Genomic DNA, 26,064 nt, shown 5'->3' on the forward strand with positions numbered 1-26,064 from the left:
GAAGTTTATTTTAAGCCCGAGAAACCCTGCAGCTCTCCTAGGAAAGAATGCCCAACAGGGTTCTGCAGAATCCTAGAAGCCTACAGAACATACATACTGTAGAATCACGGCGCTGTCACAATCTGGCCTGTATTATTTTATTGCATGATGAGATGTCTCAATATCAGAGAAGATCCCAATGAATGGGTGTGAATGAAAAGAGAGTCTTAAGTGACTCTAATCAGAAGAAGGGGATTCTTTAGGTAGCTAAATTGAAGTAGAAACAAGAACATCAGTGTTTTCCTTCCTGTAACAAAATTTTCCAGTATTCTGAGCCCATTTCTTTCACCTATATTTTATCATACATGAACTTTTAATACCAACATTTTAAGTAAAACAGTATTTGAAAACTATTCTCTCAAATAGCTGAAGATATATTTTACAGTTAATTGGCAATGTGTATCATGGTGTATGTCCCTCAACTCAGTAATGTTCTATCAGTGAATTTTAAAGAAATTATCCATAATCATGTTAAATAATATATACAGGAATGATAAACATTATTTACAGTGATAAGAAGAAAATACTAGGGTAATCCTAAATATCTCTTAATGAGGAAATTCCATGCTCAAAAGACATAAAAAAAACTAAGTTTCTGAGAAAAGTTTCCAAATCTGGTAACATTCTCATGACATAGTATTAGGTGAAAAATGAAGGCTAAAAAGATTTTATAAAAGCTTATTTTTATTTTAAAGTTTCCTAGGAAAAAACCATTAGAGAACATATTTTTCTGTGTTTCCAGTTATTAAAACAGACTTGTGTTACTTTTGCAATCAGGAAAAATTAATTTAATATAAAAACTTGAAGAAAGTATATCAAAATATTAATAGTGATATTCTTTAATTGATAGGATTATAGGTGATGATTGTTAGAACACTTTCCCCAATGCTTTATTTTATAGAGAGAATGTTTAACTTTTCAAAGTCAGAAAAAACTTTCAAGGTCAGAAAAAAAACCTCACTTGTAGTGAGTAATGTATTTGCTGCAGTATCTTTATTCCTTCCTCATAAGTCAGTGAGTTATCAGAATACATTTCAGAATGTATTTATTGAACTCCAATGTGCAAAACAGCAATGGTTCATTTTAAGAGACTTAGATTATGTGCTACGAAATGTAATGAAAAATTTTACTGGGAGAAAGTCGAAACTACTGATTTAAACAACTTTTCCAAACGATCTGTGTGGTGGTGCCAAAGCTCTTTTCTTTAAAGGACCAGAAGTACTAAGTCTTCTTTTGTGCAGTTATGTCCTGGTCAGTCCTGAGTGCTCATTGGAAGGACTGATGTTGAAGCTGAAACTCCAATACTCTGGCCACCTGATGAGAAGAACTGACTCATTAGAAAAGACTCTCATGCTGGGAAAGACTGAAGATGGGAGGAGAAGGGGATGACAGAGGATGAGATGGTTGGATGGAATCACCGACTCAATGGATATGAGTTTGGGTAAACTGCGAGAGTTGGTGATGGACAGGGAGGCCTGGCGTGCTGCAGTCCATGGGGTCGCAAGGAGTTGGACACTACTGAGACTGAACTGAACTGAACTGATGACGCCACAATGTGACCTTGAGGCTAAGTGGTCCCAACTACAGGCATTCTCTGTACTCTGAGTCATCTTAATTATTTCACATGGTAGATACTGAATAGATAGGTATCAGGAATATATTTATATTTTTTCTTATTGGTTTCTTCTGGTTTTGATGTTCTTACCTTTGAATAGAGCTCAACAAAATAAGAAGGGGCTTATATATACCATATGAGTAGAAAAGTATATATCCTCCTTCAATTTTTTCCAGTTTAAAATGAAAAAGACAACTGATTCTCCTCAAATCATGCTTAATTCGTTTCATTCTAAGACATTCATGAACTGTTAAATGTCTTAATTTTAGAATGCCACAATTTGCTGATAGCTTAGTACTACTAATATTGTATCATCTTACTTTCTTGTGAACAAAGGTCTTGCCAACAAAGGTCCATCTAGTCAAAGCTATGGTTTTTTCTGTACTCATGTATGGATGAGAGTTGGACTATAAGAAAGCTAAGTGCCAAAGAATTGATGCTTTTGAACTGTGGTGTTGGAGAAGACTCTTGAGAGTCCTTTGGACTGCAAGGAGTTCCAACCAGTCCATCCTAAAGGAGATCAGTCCTGAATATTCACTGGAAGGACTGATACAGAAGCTAAAATTCCAATATTTTGGCCACCTGATGTGTAGAAGTGACTCATTGGAAAAGACCCTGATGCTGGGAAAGATTGAAGACGGGAAGAGAAGGGGATGACAGAGGATGAGATGGTTGGATGGCATCACTGACTCAATGGACATGAGTTTGAATAAGTTCCAGGAGTTGGTGATGGACAGGGAAGCCTGGCATGCTGCAGTCCATGGGGTCACAAAGAGTCAAACATGACTGAGCAACTGAACTGAACTGAACTCTCTTGTGAAGAAAACGTGAGAGTATTTGTTTACACACCTATTAGATTATTGAACATAAGAATTCAAATTGAAGAAGCAAGAAAGGAGGCAATAGATGCACTTATATGTTATAAAGGTGGCTAGTTATAGAAAAAATATTTGACTTACCTGTAAAAATATTGTACAAGGAAATCACAGTATAAATAGCATATCTTATGACACAGAGTCAAACAAAGATGTAGTGAAAGAATGATTTGCAATTGCCAAAATAACCCAAAGGCCTCTTTGTTTCTGCTGGCAGATGCTGATATACAATTCTAATGCCTGTTAAACAGTATTTAAGCAAATATTTTATAAAACCAAGAATCATTTTAAGTATGTCAATTACATAGGGAAACCAAGTCAAAACACCAATCTGATTGCACAGCTTAATCATCACCAAATAACATGAAAAATGTAATGTCATTGTCCTGATTTAGTGGCCGTAATTATTGCTCCCCTGTGTTGCCTCCTTATTTTCTCCTATATTCTTTCCTTTATTGCGAAGAAACATCTTTAGTGAGGATAACACTAAAATAAAATTAACATAGCCAGAGCAAAGATAAATAAAATTTAAAAAGCCAACCTTTATTCCACTCTGAACAAGTTTGTGAATGTCCAAATAAGGCTCCTTGAAAATTTCTCCTTCGGGGGTAAGTATCTTCACGTAACCTTCTTTTTCCAGAATGAAGAGGCGGTGGGAGCCATCCCCACTATGTAGGGCGCTGACAGGCTGGCGCAGCCCACTCACAACCTCCTGGATACAGAAGCAGTTGTGTTTGTGCTTTCTAAACAAATTAAAGAAAACCAGTAAGCTTTTCCTGAGATGAAGGAGGTAAGAAATGTATGTAGCATCCTTTTCAAAATATATTTCCTTTAGAAATCAACCAAGGGCTGGTAACCCAAGGTCCCAATTTGATTCTCTAAAATTATTTTCAATGGGGGAAAAAAAAACCCCTCAAAAGGCTTTCTATCAGAAAGCAAAGGAGAGAATCCAAAAACAAAGGTATTTTAAATTTTTCACAAGCTCACTATCTCATCTTTCAGTGACTCCAATTAAAATCAGCGTTACTCACAATAATTAAACTCACAATAATTAAATAATTAAATTAAATAATTACAGAAAGGTACTCAGAAAGTTCTAAAATCTATTTATAAAAGTCTGTTTAGCTAATAATAATTGTGCTCAATGTTTCTACTGTGCCATAAGCTAGCAACAATCATACAATTCAAGCTTAAAACTATACTCATAAAATTCCCATGAATCATAGAGAAGCTAAGCTCAATAGAAGATTAGTAGTCTCAGCATTAAAGATATTTAAGCGAGTATCATTTTAGAGAAGCAAACTGCCAAAAAGAAAAAAACAAACATCTGGAGGATATCACTGCTGGACATGAATGAGCATACACAGATGACTCATTGTTAAAACTACAAAGCTTGTCAGGTTTTGTGTTTTTTTTTTTTTTTTTTTAAGATTAAATAACATTTATCTTTATGAACCTGCTGATCTCTTCCACTTTGTCATATTCTTCCATCTGGTCCAAGTAGTTAGAGGCTGGTCCTCTGATTTGTTTTCTTGGAAAATCAGGAAAGCACAGGCCACCATCTTTTCTTGCATAGTAAAAGCAAAACTCATCAGCAGTAGTTTGAAGTAAACCTTTAAAAAATGTAAAAAGATGCCTTAGAAATATTTAGTGTTATGGTTAAAAACACCACATTTGAAAGACAAAATATAGGTCAAGAATTTTCAGGAATATTCTAAGAAAATAGATAGACAAAAAAAATAAAAGGAAAGAACACTGGATTTTGGTTTGGGATTTCCATTTCTTTTCAAATCAAACATTTAAAGTTGCAGTACAAGTGAAACGATATTGTATTAGATGTCTTAAAAGGCTCATATGAAATAGAGCTAGTATGAACCCAGCATTAATTGCATTGACTCTATTTTCAAACCTTCCCAGTTTCCAAGTGTCACACTTTCATACTCATCTGATTTCTGTTCAGCTCTTTTCCCCTACCATGTTAATAACCTCCTAAGAAAAACAAATTGCAGTCAAGAAAGAGACAGACCATCAAGAGCCAGTGTGGGTCATTTTAAAATTCTTACTCTATTGTCACTCATACATGATTAAATGATAAATCTAGCTACTATCCCAAGGTCATACATTATATGCCACAGTAAATGACTGACTCCCTGCAATGATCAAGCAATGAATTGATGCCAGTAACAGAGCCTCTATATTCAAATGTGTTGGTGCCTTTTCTTGCTCACTTACAGAAGATTATTTTGTAACACAAACATAATCTTTAAAATATTCTTTCAATCTTCTCAAACAGAAGAGCTGACATACTACTCCTCACTGAAAAAAAAATTAATTAATATGAACCAAAACAAAAATGCAGAGTAGACTTAAAGGGATCTGAATGAAAGGACTTATCTTTTCATTTCTTACATAGTAAGAATTTTTATCAAATAAAAAGTTGAATAAGAAAGACCTTATCACAAAAAAGAATTTTGACATTACTTTTACAATTTGAGTTAATAAGGCAGGTCTTTTTTTTTTTTTTCCAGGGAGGGTATAATGGCTAAGATTCACTTCCATATCTGACAATTTTGTTATTAAAATATGATATTGCTATCAGAATTGACTCTCAGCTCAGTTCAGTTCAGTCGCTCAGTCGTGTCCGACTCTTTGCGACCCCAAGAATTGCAGCATGCCAGGCCTGTCTGTCACCAACTCCTGGAGTTGACTCAAACTCACGTCCATTGAGTCGGTGATGCCATCCAGCCAGCTCATCCTCTGTCGTCCCCTTCTCCTCCTGCCCCCAATCCCTCCCAGCATCAGAGTCTTTTCCAATGAGTCAGCTCTACTGCTGTCTCAAATTCCTGCTTCTGATTTCATACCTTCAGTTATGCTCAATCCCTTGATTTTTACCTGACAAATCAAACTATTGTACTCCCAGGTAATCAGGTAATGTAGCTGAGGTTTAGAAGTTGTATAATGGATGCAAGTTTGCAAGTATTTGTAAGAAAAAGAACTTGGAATTTGGGGACAACCAAGTGAGGCCCATCAGTGGAATATGAAAGACACTAAAAAGTTCATTTTCTGTGAGCTTAACCCAAGTCCCCTCCAACCTAAGACTAACTAACCTTGGAATCTGAGGGCCCCACAGGATTAAAACATAATATATATTTTGATCTAACTTGTGGGTGAAGTGTATCATCCCTGAACTTCTGAGACAGATTCTTCAATGCCAATACCTGACTAACCCATTGGGAAACAGGGCTTCCCTGGTAGCTCAGCTGGTAAAGAATCCACCTGCAACACGGGAGACCTGGGTTTGATCGCTAGGTTGAGAAGATTCCCTGGAGGAGGGCATGGCAACACACTCCAGTATTCTTGCCTGGAGAATCCCATGGACAGAGGAGCCTGGCAGGTTGCAGTCCATGGGGATGCAAGGAGTCAGACATGACTGAGCAACGAAGCACAGAATTGGGAGACTTCTTATCTTTGGGAAGCAGGTGAGTAAGAGCAGATGTCATTGTGTGCGTGTGTGTGTGTGTGTGTGCGTGCGTGCATGTGTCTGTGTGTGTGGTGGGGGATGGGCAGAATAAGGAGCCATGGTAGCTGGGAAGGGTGCTCTCTGGAAGTGTGTGTGTGTGTGTGTGTGTGTGTGTGTGTGTGTGTGTGTGTGTCTGGAAGTGTGTGTGTGTGTGTGTGTGTGTGTGTGTGGTGGGGGGTGGGCAGAATAAGGAGCCATGGCAGCTGGGCAGGGTGCTCCCTGGGAGGGCTAAGGCAGCTGGAAGGAGGTTATCTTTCTTTGAAAAATCCAGGGATTAGAAATTGAGGAGAGGAATGAAGGCTGCAACAGCATTTACTCATCTTCAGCAATGTACTGTCTGCAAGAAATTAAGTTTTCTCTTCCATTCTTTAATGGCTAAGCATCAGAGGAAACCTGCACAGTGGTGTTAAATAATTCTGTCTGAGGTAAAAAGAAGGGAAGGAAAACTGAGTTGCTAAATCAAACTCTTTCCAGTTTTGGCCCAGATGTTTTGGGGAGCTAGATGCTCTCTATATGAACACAGATATAGATCTGTAGATAGAGACATATATTCACCTTTAAGCAGGAAGTTCTCTATGCCAATATGGTGCACGCAGGAAGACTGCTATACTAGGGATATATTTATAACTGAATATGTGAAGGAGAAATTTTGTTTTAACTTTGTTTTACCTGCAGGGGTCACACATAAATTTCAAAGTACAACTCAGAGAACATTTTGAGTTCATTTTTAAAAAATAATCTGTTTTTCAACATTATAGTCTGCAAACCCATACCATTTTAAGGGGAAATAAATGAATAATTCCAGTAACTGATTGCATTTTGTTAAGAATTATTAGCTGGGGACAAATATGAGGAAATGAGAAATGGTTTTCAAAAGAAACATCTGAAGATCAATGAGTGCAGATTCATAAACTCTGACACTCCAGAGATATTATGCTCTCTTAGCAAATTAAACAAAACCAGAATGCCACCAATTAATTATTCTGAAGTTTTTACAGTATTAAAGGCAAACTGAATAATCTAAGTGGGAAGAAGGGAGCCAACTTAGAGGACTTTTACACAAAAATATGGGCATTTTCCGACAATTATGATAATATGAATGGAAACATCTAATACTTTTATTAGTACTTTATCTTAAGTGATCTGATTTTATAGACAGTGATGAATAAGATATATTTTCTGTGAACAGCTAAAAGAGGATCTGGTTTGGGGACACTGGGCTAACATTTATTTCCTGGGAAGATGCAATTTAGCAAATGGTACGTACCCTTCTGTTTAAAAGGAGACCCTGAAGAGCATTTTACTGAAGCCGTGCAGTTCACCCTGATTATCATCATATGATCAGGTCCACCAGCGATGGGAGCACACTGATGATTCCAGCAGCTGAAATGGTCTTATAACGCCTGATAATTTATCAAACTTTTTGGACCTGTAACTCTTCTCCCGTCTTACTATACCACAAAGCACCCTGTAAAATACTGGACATGTAAATAAATATTCTCTATGCCATTTTCTAAGCTCTAGCTTTTCCCTAAGCAAGTATGCTAGAGAAAAGCTCCTTTTCCTCATTCTCTCTGCTGTTTATATTGACGAGGAAAAAATGGAAAAACCCCGCCATCTGTAAGGCTTGGACTGGAAAGCATTTTTGAGCAGGAGGTAGATCTGGGTGTATCAATCCATCCATTCTGGCTTGCTCTCTGGGGCACTAATGAGACACAATATAAGATATCTGACTAGGGGTCAGGAGTGGCTGTGGACCTGAGAAACTCAGTGGAATCAAATCCACGACCTTGGCCTCTTTAGCATTGGGATTAAACCAGTTGAACTAATTGTGTACAGACAGTTCACACAACCCTCATCTACAGCTGAGAGATGATAGTCCGAGAGTGATAGAAGTCATCATGGTAATGAGTGTAAATTTAAAGGAAGAAGCAAAACCCCAGAGGGACCCTTTCAGATCCTCTCCACAGAGTGCACTGATTAGCTCATCATTCAGTGAACAGCAGAGTATCTCTTCTGTTCATCATAATTCAGCCAGAAGAAGAGACCCATGGTATTGAGAAACGAGTTTCTATCGGTTTTTGTGTGTTTTTTTTTAAATGAAATTTGGGGATTTTTTAGAAGCTTTAAGAGTTTATCGCCGTCACTAAATTCACAGCTGGAGAATACTATGATCAATGAAGCTCTAGTATATCTTTACTGCAGTGATTTTTAACTTTTTTATTTTTTGTGGAAATAAGCAGACCATGAATTTTTCTGAATTAAGGTTTCTAGAAAATTGCTAGACGTGCAGAGGGAATGGCACTTTCTTAAAGCTGTGAGGGTAAAGCAAAGGGATAGATAATTTATGTGTTTGATTCTTCATGTACTGGGCCATGGGGGAAGAAATGAAGATGTCTCTGGAATTATTTTCTCTCTTTCAACCCTTCTCAGCAATCTAAGGTCCCTTCCTCTACATGTTTTTGATTTGCAAAAAGATGAGGCTGATGAGGATAGGTTAAAAAAAAAAAAAAACGGAATCACAAAGTAGCTATTTTTCACAATGTTGAATTTCAGAGAAGAGCAAACCATGACATTAAATAGACTTAAGAAGGTGAAAATATTACAAAGTCACTTTTTGAGCAATTTCTGAAATAGGAGTGCTCTAGAATTCTAAAGAGCCTTCTGTGCTGGGGGCCAGGGCCAAGGGGAGGACTGTCATCTGATTTATCATACTTTAGGAAATGGTAACCTGTGTGCCAAGGATCAGTCTGGCTAACAAATTGATGGACACAAACAGTGTGTTATTACAGCTCACTTTGGGGACATGTATTTAGAGCGATTATTAGCATTTGATGGATGCAGAGGAATCCCCTCTGTTTCGCTGCTAACGCCTGCCGGCCCAGCCCTAAAAATCACCCTGGCCGCTCCACCTTCCACTGGAGTGGAGCTTTCATCTGGTTATCTTTCAAGGCAGCCTGGGTGGCCACCAAAAGCACTTGACATCTTGATGCACTTCAGCAGTTTTACATATATACAAACTTTGGAGAAAAATAAATTTGTCATTCGTCACCACATATGTTGACCTGGGGAGCAAGGTGCTTACAGTTTGGCTCCTGAGCTGTTTGCCGGGCTCTCTCTTTCAGTGGATATTGCTTTTTTTTGTTTGTTTTGGAAGCTAAAATAACTCCAAATAAAGGAAGCACCCCACAGACGAGTCTCTCAATTCAGCCTAGTGGCATTTATCTCAAGGAGATAAAAACGCTGAGTGTCAGTATTGTTTTCAGTTTCGAGTGGTAAAGGCAAGCCTTCCAGACTGGAAATTTGCAGCAAACCTTGATGTGGACCTAATCTGTTATCACTTCTCGGCAGGCCATCTAGGCAACCGTGACCTATTCTACTTTGCTTTGGGGAATGTGATAAAGAGGAAGAAACAGCTGGTTTCAGGCAAACCTTAGAAACATGGCTGTAGTTTATAAAGTCAATAATAATATTTTCACATTGAATGGGTTTAGATACATGTTATGGTACACCAAAGGAAGCAAGCAACCCCAGTCAAAATGTTTTCTTAGGCTATTAAGAGCACTCTATTAAAAAAAATACAAAAACTACACATTTCTGGGTCAGAGAAAAAAGTAAAATGTGCATAGCAGTTTTAAAAACAATTGTTCAAGTGCATCCTACAGTTCTTAAAGCTTGTCTTTTATTTCAATGCCATTGAGTTTTATAAACTGTTAGCATCAGTAGACTTCTTTGTTTGTTACACTAACTAAATAGAATCTGTCTTATTAAATTCTTTTCTACGTCTGTGTTGATTCTTCCAACTAAAGCAACAACCACCAGGGTTCACAAGCCCAGATGATAAAATTAATCAGTGCCCAAGAACTTATACGTTTATTAGGGTCCAAAATATGACCATGTGTATCTGGGACATTATAAGCTTAAGAACTTAAACTTTTATCTCGCCTGTAAGTTTCTCATTGTATACAACCGGATTAAGGCGTTTAACTTCTGAGGCTACCAGGTAGCTCACTGGTAAAGAATCCACCCACCAATGTAGGAGACTCGGGTTTGACCTTTGGGTCAGGAGGATCCCCTGGAGAAGGAAATGGCAATCCACTCCAGTATTCTTGCCTAGACAATCCCATGGACAGAGGAGCCTGGCGGGCCACAGTCCATAAGGTTGCAAAGAATCGGACATGACTGAGCGCGCGTGCACACACACACACACACACACACACACACACGGCTCAATTTTCCTCATCTGTCAAAGAGACACAACTAGAACTTTCCTATCTCCCTCACAGGCTTTATGAGAGGCCATCAGTCACTATATGTAAAAGTACTTTCTAAGGTGTTACACGTTGAGGGGGGGCTTTCAAATTTTATTTAAGGAAATACCTTATAAGTCAGTGGACAAACTGTGCTTTACATATCAACTGTGTGTAAGGGGAGGTTGTCTTGATAGCGACAGTGATGAGTAAAGACACCAGTGAGAAATCTGTATCAATAATCCAGCATGTGTAAAGATTACCAACTGTATTATCAGTTTAACAAGAAATGTAAAACACTTCAACAAAACAATGTACTGTTTGTAGGGTGAAATGACAGCTATCCTTTTAGCAGTAATACAAGGTCATAAGTTTTTAACAGTTAATTACAAGGTAAAAATAGGTATTTTGAGAGGAAAGGCAAGATAAATTTCACACCCTTGTAAAGCAAGCATTTGGGCTTCCCTGGTGGCTCAGTGGTAAAGCATCTGCCTGCCAATACCTTGAGAGCTGGGTTTGATCCCTGGGTCAGGAAGATCCCCTGGAGAAGGAAACGGCAACCCACTCCAATATTCTTGCCTAGGAAACCCCACGGACAGAGAAACCTGGCGGGCTATAGTATAGGAGTAGCAAAGAGTCGGACTCGACTAAGCAACTTAACCAACACCAACGAAGCAAGTGTTTAGGAATAAGCATCTTGGAAAGCTATTCTGCAGTAGTTGATTTCACTTAATCATTTTTTTTTTTTTTTTACCTGGAATATGGCCTCGGCAAGTATAAAAGAATTCTTTGCAATAGTCTTTGCAGAGGAAGGGAAGTACCAGATCTCTTTCCAAGGCTTCTCTCTCAGGTGAGTAGAACAGGCTCTGAGAATGCGGAGAACAAACGGCACACTTGATTTCCTCCAGTAACTTCCCGCATTCTGTGTTGTTGGTAACAGAAAATATCTGAAAGCCAGAAATTAGGAAGACTTCTGTTTAGTTCTACGAAGTTAGGTTTAGTCATTTTTTTTTTTGGTGGGGGGGGGGTGGGTCAACATAGAAAGAGAAAAGTTCACTGAGCCAATGCTGTAGTCTGCAAAGAATCACCAAGTCATAACACCGAGCACCTTTATAAGGACATAAGCACAGTCTCTTCCCAGGTGGCTCTGGTGGCAAAGAACCTGCTTGCCAATGCAGGTAACAGACGCGGGTAAGAGAAACGGGTTTGATCCCTGGGTCAGGAAGGTCCCCTGAAGGAGGGCAGGGCAACCCACTCCAGTATTCTTGTCTGGAAAATCCCCTGGACAGAGGAGCCCGGTGGGCTACAGTCCACAGGGTTGCAAAGAGTCGGACACGACTGAAGTGACTTAGGCAATCTCTTGGGTTGGGATGGGAGGGCAAAGGGTAAGGATGCACAGACGGGCTTCTTACTCAGGTAAATCAGTCTGTTTGTCCTTCAGGTGTGAAAAGTTAAATGACAATTATATTTTGGAGAAGGCAATGGCACCCCACTCCAGTACTCTTGCCTAGAAAATCCCATGGATGGAGGAGCCTGGTGGGCTGACATTTAATTTGAAAACTCCAAATATCTTAATCCGACTCTATGTAAAGCAACTTTTTAACACGTGGCTTTTTTGTATCTTGGGTAAAAATCTCTTTCATTCCTGGAATGTCTAATGAGATTCTCAAAGATGTTATTTAAACAATATTGTTCTCATTTGAATTAATTTACAATCTACAGATTGCCTAGGCAAAGTTTTCTAAAGTGTGGGAAATATCTTCTTTTCGTGTTCTACAAAATTAATACCTGAAGTTGAGTAAAAGAGGTTTGAGACCAACTTTTATTATTCTTTATATCTTAGCCAGGAAAAAATTTTTAACTAGCTCCTCAGGTATATGTACGAATAAACACAAGACTTTAGTAAAAGTGTTTTTGTATAGTATTTAATGAGTTTTAATGAAAAAGGGGCATACAGTATTATTATGTCTTTTATATCAATAAGACTAATTTGACAGCTACTGATTCATTGAGGTTAGCAATTTGTAGGTAAAATAGATCTCACTGTCTAAAAGTAACTTTAAAAAACTGATTTCAGGACCTCCTCTAAAAAACAGAATATCAGCACAATATTTGATACATGAAATATAGTACTGTCAAATTAAACATTGATTTCTCATATTAAAAACACCATAATAAGGCAGAATTTCATATAAAAATTTCAAGTTTCCCAGTTTATATGACTATGTTTACACTTATTTCTTTAGAACTATGAACTGAAATTAACATTTTAAACTCTAGATCACTGCTTAAAGCAAGTATTTCATCACAAGTTGAGGTTCTAATTTGAGTAAACTGAGTGACTCATATGGCTTCTGTGTTTTTAGGATAAAGACATTCTAGGTGATCACAAAATTTGGATCTGAAAGAGCAAAGCAACTAAAAGAAAAAAAGCTGCACACAAGGCGTGCTGAAATTTTAGCATGTAGTAATTAAAAGTCCAACAGAAGCTACCCTGTTCCAGAAAAAAAAAAAAGTGTGTGTACATATATGCATATGATGAGTTGTAACTATCTACAATATTCAGAAACTTTATTAATAATTACAATTATGCTTACATTTTTATCATTTTATTTAAATGACAATTGCTTAAATGGTTAAAGGTTTCTAAAAGGAAACAGACCAGACACTTAGAATTTGCATTCCAAGAATGTTTTAAATGTCTTTTGTTGTCCACACTCTGTCAGACCTCACCAGATCTATTCAATATTAATACTGTTCAAGTCTGTTCGGTTTGTTTATCACATGGCAGTCCAGTAAGAACAAAACAACGGCAGGATGCTGAGGCCACCTCTCTTGCTGGCTGACAAACTGGAATGTAATTACCTTTGGTTTTATGGAGAGTATGCAAGCTTAGATTGTTCATAGTTGAAACAAAATGATTCCCATGCACACTCCCAGCTGCTCTCCAGGAAGAGCTTGATTTTTAGTGCCTAAAGAATTGTGTCTTTTACAATTTTTGGAATGTGTCCTGGCCACAAGGTCTCTCATCAAAAGTTTCAGAAATAGGATTCAATAAATTATCTGAAATCAAGTATAATATTATTCTTTGTAGAGTTTCACGCTGTCCCAGCCCAGCAGGATGGTAACATTTTGCTCTGTGTGGGGTCTGCAGTGTAAATACCTATTTGAAGATAGATAGAGCCATCATTCTGGCTTTGGTTTCAATGAACCAATAGTCCTACTGAAGTCAATTAAACTGACTCAGCCCAAGCTGCAATGCTGTTTTAGACAGATGAGTGCTGGTGTGCGTAGGGTATTTTTTTTTTTCTTTTTCTTCTTCTTCTTCTTCTTCTTTTTTTTGTCTATGTGTCTGTGTCTATACAGGGCCTTAACTTTATGTCTGACAATATCATCAATCTTAAGAAGAAATTTAAGCTAATTTCCTGTTTCAATTTTTAAAAGCCATATATGAAACCATCAAATTATAGCGGTTTAAACTAAATATACTTTGGAAATCATGTAAAACTTCGAAACATTATTACAGTGTGCCTAGTAATGACTGTGGCTGTTGCTGACTAATTTATAACATCTGGCAGGTCATCCTTTAATCTTTAGCCACATGAAAGTAAAAATCCATAGAAGGAAGGTACGATAAATGCTGGAATACACAGTGAAGCGTGGCCTACAGCTACAGCTTATCAACAAATAGTAAAATGGGTGACAGAGACCTTCTGTATTTCTCTTTATTTATCAAGTAACAGAACAAAGAGGATAAAAAGCCACACACATGGGTTCGATGAGGGGACAAAAGGGGAAAATACAGGACAGTATATTAAGATGATGCTTTAAGATCACTTGGTACACAGAAAGTTATTTCTAAAAATCATATGCCTACAAGGTTGTTCAGCTGTTGGATAGAACACATGCGTCTCTGGACTGTAGTGCTGGATTATGTCATTAAAGAGTTCAGTTTCAATTTTAGGCTAATATGTAAATAGATCATTGTACTAAGGCAGCTGTTAAAGGGACCCCAGGATGAGTTATTTGTTTAGTTGGATGTGTTCAACAATAGCCTTTGTCCCTGAAAGAGCCAGAGCAAACAAATGATTGTAAAAGGGCACACTTGAAAACAATTACTTTTCACCCATTCCTTGACAGCTTTGGCTGTGAAACCACCCAAGGTAGAGGGAGCTTCTATGCCTCTGTGGCTACAAGTTAAGTTTTAGAAATGGGGGTATTTCAGTTGGTTGCAGATTCAATTTGGCTAATGGGAATTAGATCTTTTTAGCATCTTGTATTTAGAAGCTGCAAAAATGTTGCTAAGACAACATAACTTTCTAGATTTTAGCAGTACTTATTTGTAACAGTAGTTAACCATCTCGTTACAGTTCACAAAACTACTAAAATATACAAAAAAAGGAAAATACAAGATAACTTATGCGAATAATACTGTGGCTAAGAATTGAACTCAATTACATTCAATAGTTCCTTACATATTAAAGAAAATGGGTTAGCCTGGAAACTGGACTTAATTGCCCAGCTAAGCATGATCAATATTCTATCTAATTTGCTACTATTTGTCTATGAAGTTTCTTCCTTTAGGAAAATGCTACTCCTGTAGTTTCATGAAAATTTGCAGAAATCTTTCTGGGGAAAAAAATTTGTTTTTCATAAACAAAAAAAAGGGCCCTTTCAAATAGCCATCATCTCTCCTGTACACACATTATGAAATAAGACCCTAACATACATTATAAGCCAGGAAGGCTTAAGGGAAAAAAGGGAAACACAGAAGTTTATTATAAAATAACATGTTTTAAAAACTATTAAAACTTGAGAACGAACATGGGTCGAGAATGCACATGCAGAACCATGTTACATCTCTGATTTGAACAATTTAAGTATTGTTGATTTATAAGCCACTTGTAATGGAACCAGCCAAAGTCTAGTGTACCAACTTTAATTCAGACACATTTTCCACATGAGTAGGGGTTTGTTGGAGATTGGAAGCACGTAAAACAGAAGGAATGTGGATCGCTAACGTGGCAGAATGCTTCCTAAAGAATGATTTCTTTAAAAAAAATTTATATAACTTCTCTTAAGGGTTATAACTCTACTCAGACCCAGGCCCCCATCCCTTCCCCAGCTCCCCATTACACTTGGTCAAGAAAAAGTTGTCATCCCTCCTGCACCTGGCTGAGTTCAGCATTGTAGGGGTCTGCGAATCATTGGTTACTCATACATATATCGCACATGGGGAGGCTTCATGGCAAACATTTTGAAATCTTTATCTGAATCTCCTGGTTCTGTCCAGCTCCTGGTAAAAACCCTGGAGCGGCTGTGAATGGAGTGATTTTTGTACTTTAATTCAATTAAAACCCAGGAGCTTAATGACATTGTTTTGAATAAAATGCTGCAATATCTGTTCCCTGCATCTCAGACTACTGCTGCATATGGTAAGAATAAAGAGAGAGTTGGAGCTGAAAACCCACAGCAAGACAGTTCTCACTCAGCTGGGAATAGAGGGAGTTGGACAAATGCTCCCTCAAAAGGCATGAACATTTGGACAGAGCTGGGGACTGAAAGCGAATGATGTTCTCTAGTTTCACCCATTAGTGAACCAACTAACCAACACAATGGTGTTGTTGTTATTCTTTCGCCATAAGCAACAGGGCTCTGTGTGTGGGCAGCACTTTAGTGGGGAGGAGGATAAGTCGACCCCTTTTTGTCCTATTGATTTTTTCCTATTTGCATGACTTGAGCAAATTAAATGATGCAATATGGCTTTTTGTTACAAAACAAAGTGAGAGATACCACCCAGACACATATGTTGATTCGTAGGAGCTGTTTACATGAGAATAGAGTGAAATCTACCGTGAACTGAGCATAAAAATTAGATTCAGCCTGGGTATTTTTTTTTTTTTTTAATGCCTGGGCCAGCAAGACTGAAACACAAGTTTTCCAAGAGTCTCTCAGACCTTGACAACTGCAGTGTTGTAACAGAGGAATTCTTAATTAAACCTAAAATGGGGAAAGGGAGGGGGAGCAAAGACACCTGATTGTTTATTTCACGGGCAGGGATTGTTAATGACCCAACCCCTCAGTCTTTCCTTGGAGTACAGTAGAGAACACACGTTACTGCAACCCAGGGCAAGAAAGATGTGGCAGAACTCAGATAAGCATGACTTTACACCCAGCCAACACTATATTCATATTCGTTTCAACTTAAAAACATCGGGAAAGTGTAAATGCCACTAACCCCAAAACAAGTTCCTAGAGAAGGCGTTCCTACACAAGTACCACTGAAAGCCCGATTTTATAACGTTACAAAACGTGACAGGAGGAGAATCGCCGCGGTTTTCTGCGATAAACACGCTCCAGCCAAATCTTTCTCCAATTCTGGGGTTCTAAACTGGACTACCAGGAGTTCCTTTTTGCTGTTTAACTATTGTAACGCAGGACACCTCCCCCGCCTTCTGACCGGGCTGGGGATCTTACACCAACCGGGCTTCAACATCCTTTAAGATTCAATTCTCTCTCTCACCGAGCACGTGGAGAAAACTGCACACATCTTTTTACTCTAGAAAAACCGGAAACCACAGCCACCTTCATTTACAGTTTCACCGCAGCCAATGCCCGATTCGATCCAAAACACACTGTTCCTCGCGATTCTTTTAAAATATTTACCCAGCCCAGAATGCGGGTACCACAGAGGCTTCTCTTTTCAGAGACAAGCAATGTTGCACGGCATCCCGCCCGCGGACTCCTGGGGGCTGGATAGGTGTCTGCGCACCCCAGAGGAACACACAAACGAATCACGCTAGCGCTTTAGAAAGTTATCAAGAAGGACTCCCGGAGACAAGTTTGGCCCCTCTACAGCCACCAGCATCGCCGGAGCCTCAGGGAACCCCACCCAGTCACTATGCCAATCTCGCAGCTGCGAGGCGGGTGCATGCCTACCTTGCTGTCCAGGCGCCCCAGCCCGGGGCTGTCACTCCGCAAGCAGCAGGACAGTCGAGGGTAGAAGCCGCCACACAGCATCTCTCCCCCACTCAGCAGTTCCGGCTGGGACATCATCCGCCTATCTTTCTTTTTCAGGCGCTTCGGGGGGTTCCCATTCAGGCACCTTCTCCTCCTCACTCCGCTCCCTTCGCTTCTTTCCCCAAACTTAGCATCTCCTTCAAAGAAGCCCAGAGCCACGGCCAACAGCAGCAGCTTAAAGGACAGCATCTTCAGCATCATCTGCCCCGCGCGGTAGGGGCTGGGCGCGGGAGGCGGAGGGGGTGGGGGGGGAAGGTCACTGCCCAGCAGGGGCACTAGGGCGCCCCGGGAGGGGGCTGCGGGGCGGCAGGACACTCGAGAGGCAGAGAGAGGTGGCGGGGGAGAGAGGGTGTAGAGCGTTGCAACTTTGCAAAAAATAAAAGACGAGGCGATGGGCCCGATGCCTCAGGGGAGCCGGGAGCCAGATAAAGTTGTGCGGTTGACACCGTTTGCAGTGGTGCCAATGTCAGTCTGGTGGGGGGCTTCCTGATGCGGCTGAGAAGTGGGAGGAGGAGAAGGAGGTGGAAGAGGAGGAAGAAGAGAAGGAGAAGACGGCCACAGAGGTTCACTGGTCCGTGTAACGGGAGTTGTGTAGGTGAGACAGTACCAGGAACAGACACGGCGGCGGCGGCGGCGGGGCAGGCGGAGGCAGGGCCAGCGCTGGGCTCTAGAGGATGCTGAGGTCTCCTCTGCCGGCGGCTGCAGCTTCTCACACAGCCTCTCATGTTTCGTTCCCTCTTTTCTTCTTCTTTTTAACTAGCGCGCGGGGAGGTGCTGCCACCGCGCGCCCCTTGACGTCACCGCCGCTCGCGCGCCCCCGCCCGGGCTGGGGGAGGGGAGAGGCGGCCCCGGCGCGAGCGCGTCCCCCGGCCCCGGCGGCCTGCAGGGTGCGGCGGGGAGGGGCCGCGGCGGCGGGCGGCGGGGGAGGGCCCGCCGGAGCCCTCGGAGCCAGCCTCGAGGGCGCGGGTGTCCGGCCGCCGCCTGGCCGCGCCGCCCGGCTCGGGCCGGGTGCGGTGGGGTGGGGGCCGCGCACGGCTCTGGTCCCCCCAGCCCGCCCCCCTCCGGACCCGGGCGCGCGGCCCGGTGGCTCTCCGTCCGTTGCTCGCCCCTCACGCAGCCCCTCCGCACGACCCCGCGCGGAGGCGCCGAGAGAAAGTGAGGAAGAGCAGGCTGCGGGAAGTGAGAAGGGAGGGGACCCTTCCAGGGCCTCCCCTACCCCGGCTCCGACCCGCCCCTTGCCCCGGAGGGAGGGTGAGCCGAGTGGGCTGGAGTTGTGGTGGGGGAGCGTTTCGGCCCCTTCCCCCCCAACCCTGGCCCGCGCGACTCCTCCATCCCCTGGCGATTTCCAGTGTGAAGCTCACGCCGGTACAGATCCTCCAGGGGTCACATTGAGAGGCGGGGATACAGCCCAGATGCTGCAAGCCGTTGAGAACGTGCAGATGAAGTCGGTGCCGAGAAGATGTACCTCTCCTTGCCTAAGTCCTGCGCGCGCCTGAAGTGGCATAAGCGCCTGTGCGTGGGGTGGGGTGTGGACGCCTCTTGGGGGAACTGCTCCCACCTGGGTCCTGGGCGGGCTGGGCCCGGACACCCCTTTCCCAGGCCCCACCTGTGCCCTAGAGCGTAGCTGGGCCCCGCTGGCGCTTTCTGCAGAACAGAGGAATATCCCAGGTTGAGGAGCAGAGGAGAAGCGGGCATTGGAATCAGCGTTCGTTTTAAATGGAAAAGAAAAAGTCCTGGGGAGATTTCCGCCGGGGTGTAAACACAGAGGCCCTGGAGAAATAATTAGTAGTAGGTTTGCGCGCGTCAAGGGGCTGGATGCGCTACGTTTCCAGTGTCCCTAAATAGAGTAGCCCCTTCCCTCCCTCCAGCTAGGCAAAGTCTAAAGTGATCTGTGCCTTATCGAGCGCGGTGATGTGACATTAACTGGACCCCCTCCCCCCCGCCCCCGCCAAGTCGGCATCGGAAGGAATCTCTACGAAGTTGCATCACAAAATGTGCTTTCTGTCCACTTGAGTGTTTAACAAGGGGAGCTCTTTTCTGGTACAGGGGTTCTGAAGAGGAGATGAGGCAGTTTTCTCATTTTGGCAATGGAGGAACGTTCGCCATATTTGGATTTGCTTCACTTTTCCAACACAGGCTTGGTCAAGCTAATGTGAATGTTTGACAATGGGTGTGGATAACTGATTAATTATTGTTAAAGTGGTCGCAGTGGCTAGATAAGGCTTCTGCCCCTTTCTCTTCCAGGACCTGAATTTGCTAGTGGAACTAGGTTTTTCCCAAAAGAGGTGACAGAATGACTGAGAAGAAGCTGCTGGGCTGTGGAATCCAGTCCTGAGCTCACTGTAAGTGCCCCTATGACGTACTTAACATTTCTCCCAGGGGCTGTTGTATACACAAGACTTCTGTATACTTGTGATCCCAAATGCTCCTTGTGATCCCACAGACTACTTTATCTGACATTCTCCCTGCCCCGTTGAAGACTTTTTAATATAAAATAAATCATAGAGCTATAAAGACTTTAAGACTTTAAACTCTTATTTAATAAACAAATCTAGAAAGGAATCCTGTCGAGATTAAGTCATTTGCACAATCTCATCTAATTAGGTGTTTAAAAATCAGAGACCCAGTCTAGGTTGCTTTCCACTATCTAAGGTTTTACTCCCAAATACCAGTGTTATGTTGGTTTTCCAAAATAAAAAATCCTTTAAAAATTCTGTTTCAGTGGTTTGAGCTTCCACCCTAAGTGATGAATTTTTGGAACAGGCCTTACTTACGGTTTGTGTTTAAAGACTAAGGACATTTAAAAGTAAATTAATTTTGGTTTTAAGAAAATTATGCAGATATCATAAACTGAGACCCTAAGTTAAAGATAGTTTATAAATGATTACTGAAACGAGACACAGTTGTTCCTTCTTGATCCATGGGAGCTAGAATTTATCCCATCTGCTGTTAGTCACGACAATCCATAATTTGGGTCACTGATGAGTTAGTCACATTTATTTTCAGTGCCACTGATAGAATTTCTGAATAGTCACCAAACAGTGTTATACAAGTGAACTAACTTCTGATTCATTTTTTGCAGAGGGAAATAGCAAACTCATCTATAACCAGATCTTCAAGCATATTTTTTTTTAAGACTCAAGAATCAACATTGAGCTGTTTTCTGAAAGAAAACCACTGAAGCCCTCCTGGAGGCTGCCCGATCGTCTGCGAACTTGAACCTGAGAAATGGACTTGTTTTTCATCAGGATGATTGCCTTCTTCAGCTGAATCATCAGAAGTGGTGAGAAGAAAAGACCCCTACCCAACCAAACTGCTTCAGACAAATTCAATCAGTCTGTAAAGGAATGGAGCTGTACAGTGTGGCCAGATCACCATCTGCTTGCACCACCACTGAGCTGTCTCTCTAGGACTGCCACCTACATGTAGGTTGCACCCAGTCCAGGGCATCCGGCTGAGGCAGGGACTGGGAGCTGAAATCCTGCTCCATTCACCAAGCCAAGTTTGTTGGTGCCTGGCCAAATGATGTGGCTTTTTTTTCTAATTTGCACCAATGCACCCTGTACAGTCTAGTGGCATGTCTGACCATCCCAATCCCATACCCCAGTCCTATCTGAGCTTCTATTCCGTACCTCAGATGGATTCAAGATTTTCATGAACAAATTAGGTGTCTTGCACAAGATGAAATGTTTGACCCGAATTGAAATTAATTTCATAGGTGAAGCTCAAAATATTACCATATGTAGGAATTATATATATATTTATACATGTATGTATATACAGTTAAGTAGATACCATTGTCCATGTATCAGAAGTTAGCACAGTTTAAATGGGTAAATGTTTAAAATAAAACTATTTGGGGTATTTGCATCGGTTTTATATATGGATTTCTGGACTTCACAGAAATATGTGCTATTTAATTCTATTTTAACAAATATAAAGTGCCAAGCACTATGCTAAATAATATGTATCCAGTAATGAAAAATAATACAAACATTCTGCTTTGAGTAGTTAATAATCTAGAGCCAGAGATTGAACCCATATCTTGTGTCTCCTGCACTGGCAGATGGGTTCCTTTCTACTTGCGCCACTTCAGAAGCCCCAATAATCTAGTAAGGAAGAGAAATGATAAGGTCACAAATAAACTTGTGGCTAAATAATTACAGTCAGTTCAGTTCAGTTCAGTCACTCAGTTGTGTCCGACTCTTTGTGACCCCATGAATCGCGGCATGCCAGGCCTCCCTGTCCATCACCAACTCCCAGAGTACACTCAGACTCACATCCATCAAGTCAGTGATGCCATCCAGTCATCTCATCCTCTGTCGTCCCCTTCTCCTCCTGCCCCCAGTCCCTCCCAGCATCAGAGTCTTTTCCAGTGAGTCAACTCTACGCAAGAGGTGGCCAAACTACTGGAGTTTCAGCTTTACCATCATTCCTTCCAAAGAAATGTCAGGGCTGATCTCCTTCAGAATGGACTGGTTGGATCTCCTTGCAGTCCAAGGGACTCTCAAGAGTCTTCTCCAACACCACAGTTCAAAAGCATCAATTCTTCGGCGCTCAGCCTTCTTCACAGTCCAACTCTCACATCCATACATGACCACAGGAAAAACCATAGCCTTGACTAGACAGACCTTAGTCAGCAAAGTAATGTCTCTGCTTTTGAATATGCTATCTAGGTTGGTCATAACTTTCCTTCCAAGGAGTAAGCGTCTTTTAATTTCATGGCTGCAGTCACCATCTGCAGTAATTTTGGAGCCCCCCAAAATAAAGTCTGACACTGTTTCCGCTGTTTCCCCATCTATTTCCCATGAAGTGATGGGACCAGATGCCATGATCTTCGTTTTCTGAATGTTGAGCTTTAAGCCAACTTTTTCACTCTCCACTTTCACTTTTATCAAGAGGCTTTTTAGTTCCTCTTCCCTTTCTGCCATGAGGGTGGTGTCATCTGCATATCTGAGGTTATTGCTATTTCTCCCGGCAATCTTGATTCCAGCTTGTGTTTCTTCCAGTCCAGCGTTTCTCATGATGTACTCTGCATATAAGTTAAATAAGCAGGGTGACATATTCAGCCTTGATGTACTCCTTTTCCTATTTGGAACCAGTCTGTTGTTCCATGTCCAGTTCTAACTGTTGCTTCCTGACCTGTATATAGGTTTCTCAAGGCTATGAAAGAAATGCTAAGATGGAGAATAACAAGCCACATTTATTTCAGATTAAGTGTCTGGAAGGAGCCTTTCTGTGAAAACGACATTTCAGCTGGGACCCGAGGATGAATTGGAAGGAGTGTGTTAAGTGAGTCCTCCTTGCCATTTAAAGTACAGGAAAAAGAATGAAACATTGCCATCTGCAGCAGCTTGAATTGATCTAGAGATTATCATACTAAGTGAAGTAAGTCAGAGAGAAAAAGACAAATGTCATATCACTTGTATGTAGAATCTAAAAAATGATACAAATGAACTTGTTTACAAAACAGAAATAGGGTCACAAACATAGAAGACAAATTTATGGTTGCCAAAGAGGACAAGGGGGCAGGGATAAATTAGGAATTTGGGATTAACAGATACTTCTATATATGAAATAAACGACAAAGACCCACTGTGTAGCACAAGGTGCATGCATGCTGAGTTGCTTCAGTCATGTCTGACTCTTTGTGACCCTATGGACTGTAGCCCACCAGGTTCCTCTGTCCATTGGATTCTCCAGGCACAAATACTGGAATGGGTTGCCATGCTCTCCTCCAAGGGAAATTCCCAACCCAGGGATCGAACCTGTGTCACTTACGTCTCCTGATTGCAGGCAGACTCTTTACCACTAGTGCCACCTGGGAAGCACCCCACCCCTAAGCTATATTCAGTATCTTGTAATAACCTCTATTGGAAAAGAATATGAAAATATATATATACACATATATATTTACATATAACTAAATCACTTTGCTGTGTCACTTTTCTGAAACTAGCACAGCAAACATTGTAGATCCACTATATTTCAATGAAAAAAAAGAAAACCTTTGAATTCAGAATAGAATATGATACACTTAAGGGAAAGCAGAATAAATAGCAAAATAAAGTAGACAGCTAAGATAGGAGAGGCAACAGGCCAAACTCAAAGCGTAGTTTATAGACTCCAGGAAACTAGTGAGGTTTTATTCATGTATTTGTCATTTCCTTTTACAAGTACCTTATCCTTGTTGAACTTTTTCTCTTTCTTAAAATTCTGGCTTTTCACTCAACTTCCCTGGTGGCTCAGAGGGTAAAGCATCTGCCTACAATGCAGGAGACCCAGGTTCAATCCCTGGGTTGGGAAGATCTCCTGGAGAAGGAAGTGGCAACCCACACCAGCATTCTTGCCTGAAAAATCCCATGGACAGAGGAGCCTGGTAGGTTACAGTCCATGGGGTCTCAAAGAGTCAGACACGACTGAGTGACTTCACTTTCCACTTTCTTTCTAGGAATTTTAGTTCTAAGGGCACTTCAGCCATTGCTTCTTCTCTAATCAGCACTTATTTTCTTTGTTTTCTTTTGTGCACTGTTACTTCTTCGAGGTTTTTTTCATAGGCGGAAATTGAATGTCCATGTGACTGTAAACTCCATGAGGGCAAAAATTGCATTTCCTTCTTGATCACTCCAGCACAGTCTTTTACAGGCTCACAGTACGGGGGGTGCTGACCTCTAGATAAATGCTGCTGATTGTCCAATCTTGTTTGACTCCATGCTTTTTAAAGGTTTTAAGTAGAGAAAATACTTGCATTATAAAAATGTTGAATTGTTAAAACAGGAGAGAAGAGACAACTTAAAGTGCACCCTTGCCAAGGAATTTCAGGAGACATTGTCACTAAAATGTGAGTCCCCTGAGGAAGGATGGTGAATAAATAGAAATCCTTTAAACATTAAAGACCAATTATAGTTCAAGTACTGGAGAAGGAAATGGCAACCCACTCCAGGATTCTTGCCTGGAGAATCCCATGGATAGAGGAGCCTGGTGGGCTACAGTTCATGGAGTCGCAAAGAGTCGGACATGACTGAGCAACTTTGCTCACTCACTCACTCACTCATAGTTCAAGCACACTGATGACAGTCACGGACAGGGCTGTTGGTAGGCGGTTTTCTATAGTCTCAGTTGTTTTCAAAAGTTGGCACCTGCCACACGCCAGATCCTGCTCTGGACACTGGGGACAAAGCAGTGAGCAAAACTCCTCTCATGGTGCTCTGTTCCATTGCAGGAGGCAGATAACAAGTAGCTACAGAATGTGCCAGAAAATGCTGAGTGCTGTAGAGGAAGGGGATCGTGGGAAAAGAGTACAGGGGCTGAGAAAAATGATAATTTTATTTAGTGAGACTCTACATACAAATGATTTCCCTTCCAAGAGTGCATTCGTAATTCCAACTTAAGTCAAACAAAGTGAGCCTAGGTACCCAACTAACACAACTGACTATGTAGTACTGTACTGTAATAGATGTATAATACTTTTCATACAAATAATACATAAAAATAAACACAAAAGATAAGAGAACATTTTTGGTCTTTGATCTTAAGAAAACAGTTTGATCTTACAATACCTTGGATAGTACAACACAATGGCTGTCATACAGGGGCTGGCATCGAGTGAACAGGCAAGAAGAGTTCCTGGAGGAGGGAGAGGAGGTGGAAGATGGTAGAGCTGAAGGGTCAGCAGTAGTGTGTGACCAAGAGCAAGCTGCCATTTCACTCACACCTGATGCTGATGGAATGCATATTCACATCTTTGAAACTTCACAACTTGAAGATTCGTATGTAGGGGACTTACTGTTCACAGTCAGTCCTCTATATCCACAAGTTCTGCATCTGGGGGTTCAATTAACTGCCATTGAGAATACTAAAAAAGATTCCATGAATTTCCAAAAAGCAAAACTTGAATTAGCATGCACTGATGACTATTTACATAGCGTTTACACTGTGTAAGTATAATGAGTAATCTAGAGATGATTTGACGTATATATGGGAGGATGTGTATGCATTCTATGCAAATACAATGCCATTTTGTATAAGGGACTTGAGCGTGTGGATTCTGACAGTGAAGGTTCTAGAACCAATCCCCTAGGGATACCACAGGTCACTGTATGTTGTCAGGAAAGGTGTCTCCTGAGGTACAGGCAGAGACCAGGGAATAGATATTAGAGCAGAGTGGGCTACATGCATGCGGATGTCTGCAAGTATAGGGAACAGCAAGTCAAAGGCCACAAAGCAAGCACGCTTGGTATGTTTAGGGATTAGCGGAGAGACCAGTGTGGCTGGAGCAGAATGGGTGACAGAGGAAATGAGAAGAAATGAGGGCAGGTGATATGGGGCAGCCCAGAGCCCTGCGTTGCATAGCATTTTACAAACTGTGTTACAGACTTTGGCTTTTCCTCTGAATGAAACGGTTATCACTCTGTGGTCTTGGAAATAAACTCTATGTGTTAATTTATTATTAAATAAATAGTAGCTATTTCCTATTACAGAGCAAATTAAATATAAGGAAGTAGTTAAGTAAGTGTTGGGAAACTGAAAAAAAGAAAGATTATTTAGGTAAAATAGTGACGGCAGGAAGCTCCTCCCATCCTTAGGGACTGGGGAACAAGAGAAGTTGGAATTACCAAAACCTGGAAGCAGACAAAGGAACCCTGGGGTGGGTACCTCCAGGATGGGGACATGAAATTGATTGTGGGCATTCTTGGAAAAAGCAAGACTGGAACTAACTGTCCCTGACAGGGTACATTCGTTTTC

At 41.3% G+C, this 26,064-nt stretch overlaps 1 protein-coding gene, 1 long non-coding RNA gene and 1 other non-coding gene across 3 annotated transcripts in view; 2 read left to right on the plus strand and 1 right to left on the minus strand.

The window, feature by feature from the left end:
- The window catches only part of HHIP (hedgehog interacting protein), a 116,182-nt gene extending 98,138 nt beyond the window's left edge, over positions 1-18,044 (minus strand). The window contains exons 1-4 of the mRNA XM_004017224.5: positions 17,239-18,044; positions 11,054-11,246; positions 3,986-4,142; positions 3,071-3,272 (exon numbers count right to left, since the gene is read on the minus strand). Of these exons, the coding sequence (XP_004017273.1) occupies positions 3,071-3,272; positions 3,986-4,142; positions 11,054-11,246; positions 17,239-17,520 (834 nt within the window). The 5' untranslated portion in view covers positions 17,521-18,044. The remainder of the gene's footprint in view (positions 1-3,070; positions 3,273-3,985; positions 4,143-11,053; positions 11,247-17,238) is intronic.
- A 331-nt stretch (positions 18,045-18,375) lies between these two features.
- Positions 18,376-24,819, plus strand: LOC105602739 (uncharacterized). Its single transcript, XR_001021478.5, has 3 exons — positions 18,376-18,831; positions 19,564-19,661; positions 20,402-24,819. It is a non-coding gene; the product is annotated as an uncharacterized LOC105602739 (long non-coding RNA).
- Positions 23,554-23,625, plus strand: TRNAC-ACA (transfer RNA cysteine (anticodon ACA)). Its single transcript has one exon. It is a non-coding gene; the product is annotated as a tRNA-Cys (tRNA).
- Positions 24,820-26,064: the final 1,245 nt, after the last annotated feature.

This window comes from Ovis aries, chromosome 17 (genome assembly GCF_016772045.2).
Source record: "Ovis aries strain OAR_USU_Benz2616 breed Rambouillet chromosome 17, ARS-UI_Ramb_v3.0, whole genome shotgun sequence".
Lineage (NCBI taxonomy): Eukaryota > Metazoa > Chordata > Mammalia > Artiodactyla > Bovidae > Ovis > Ovis aries.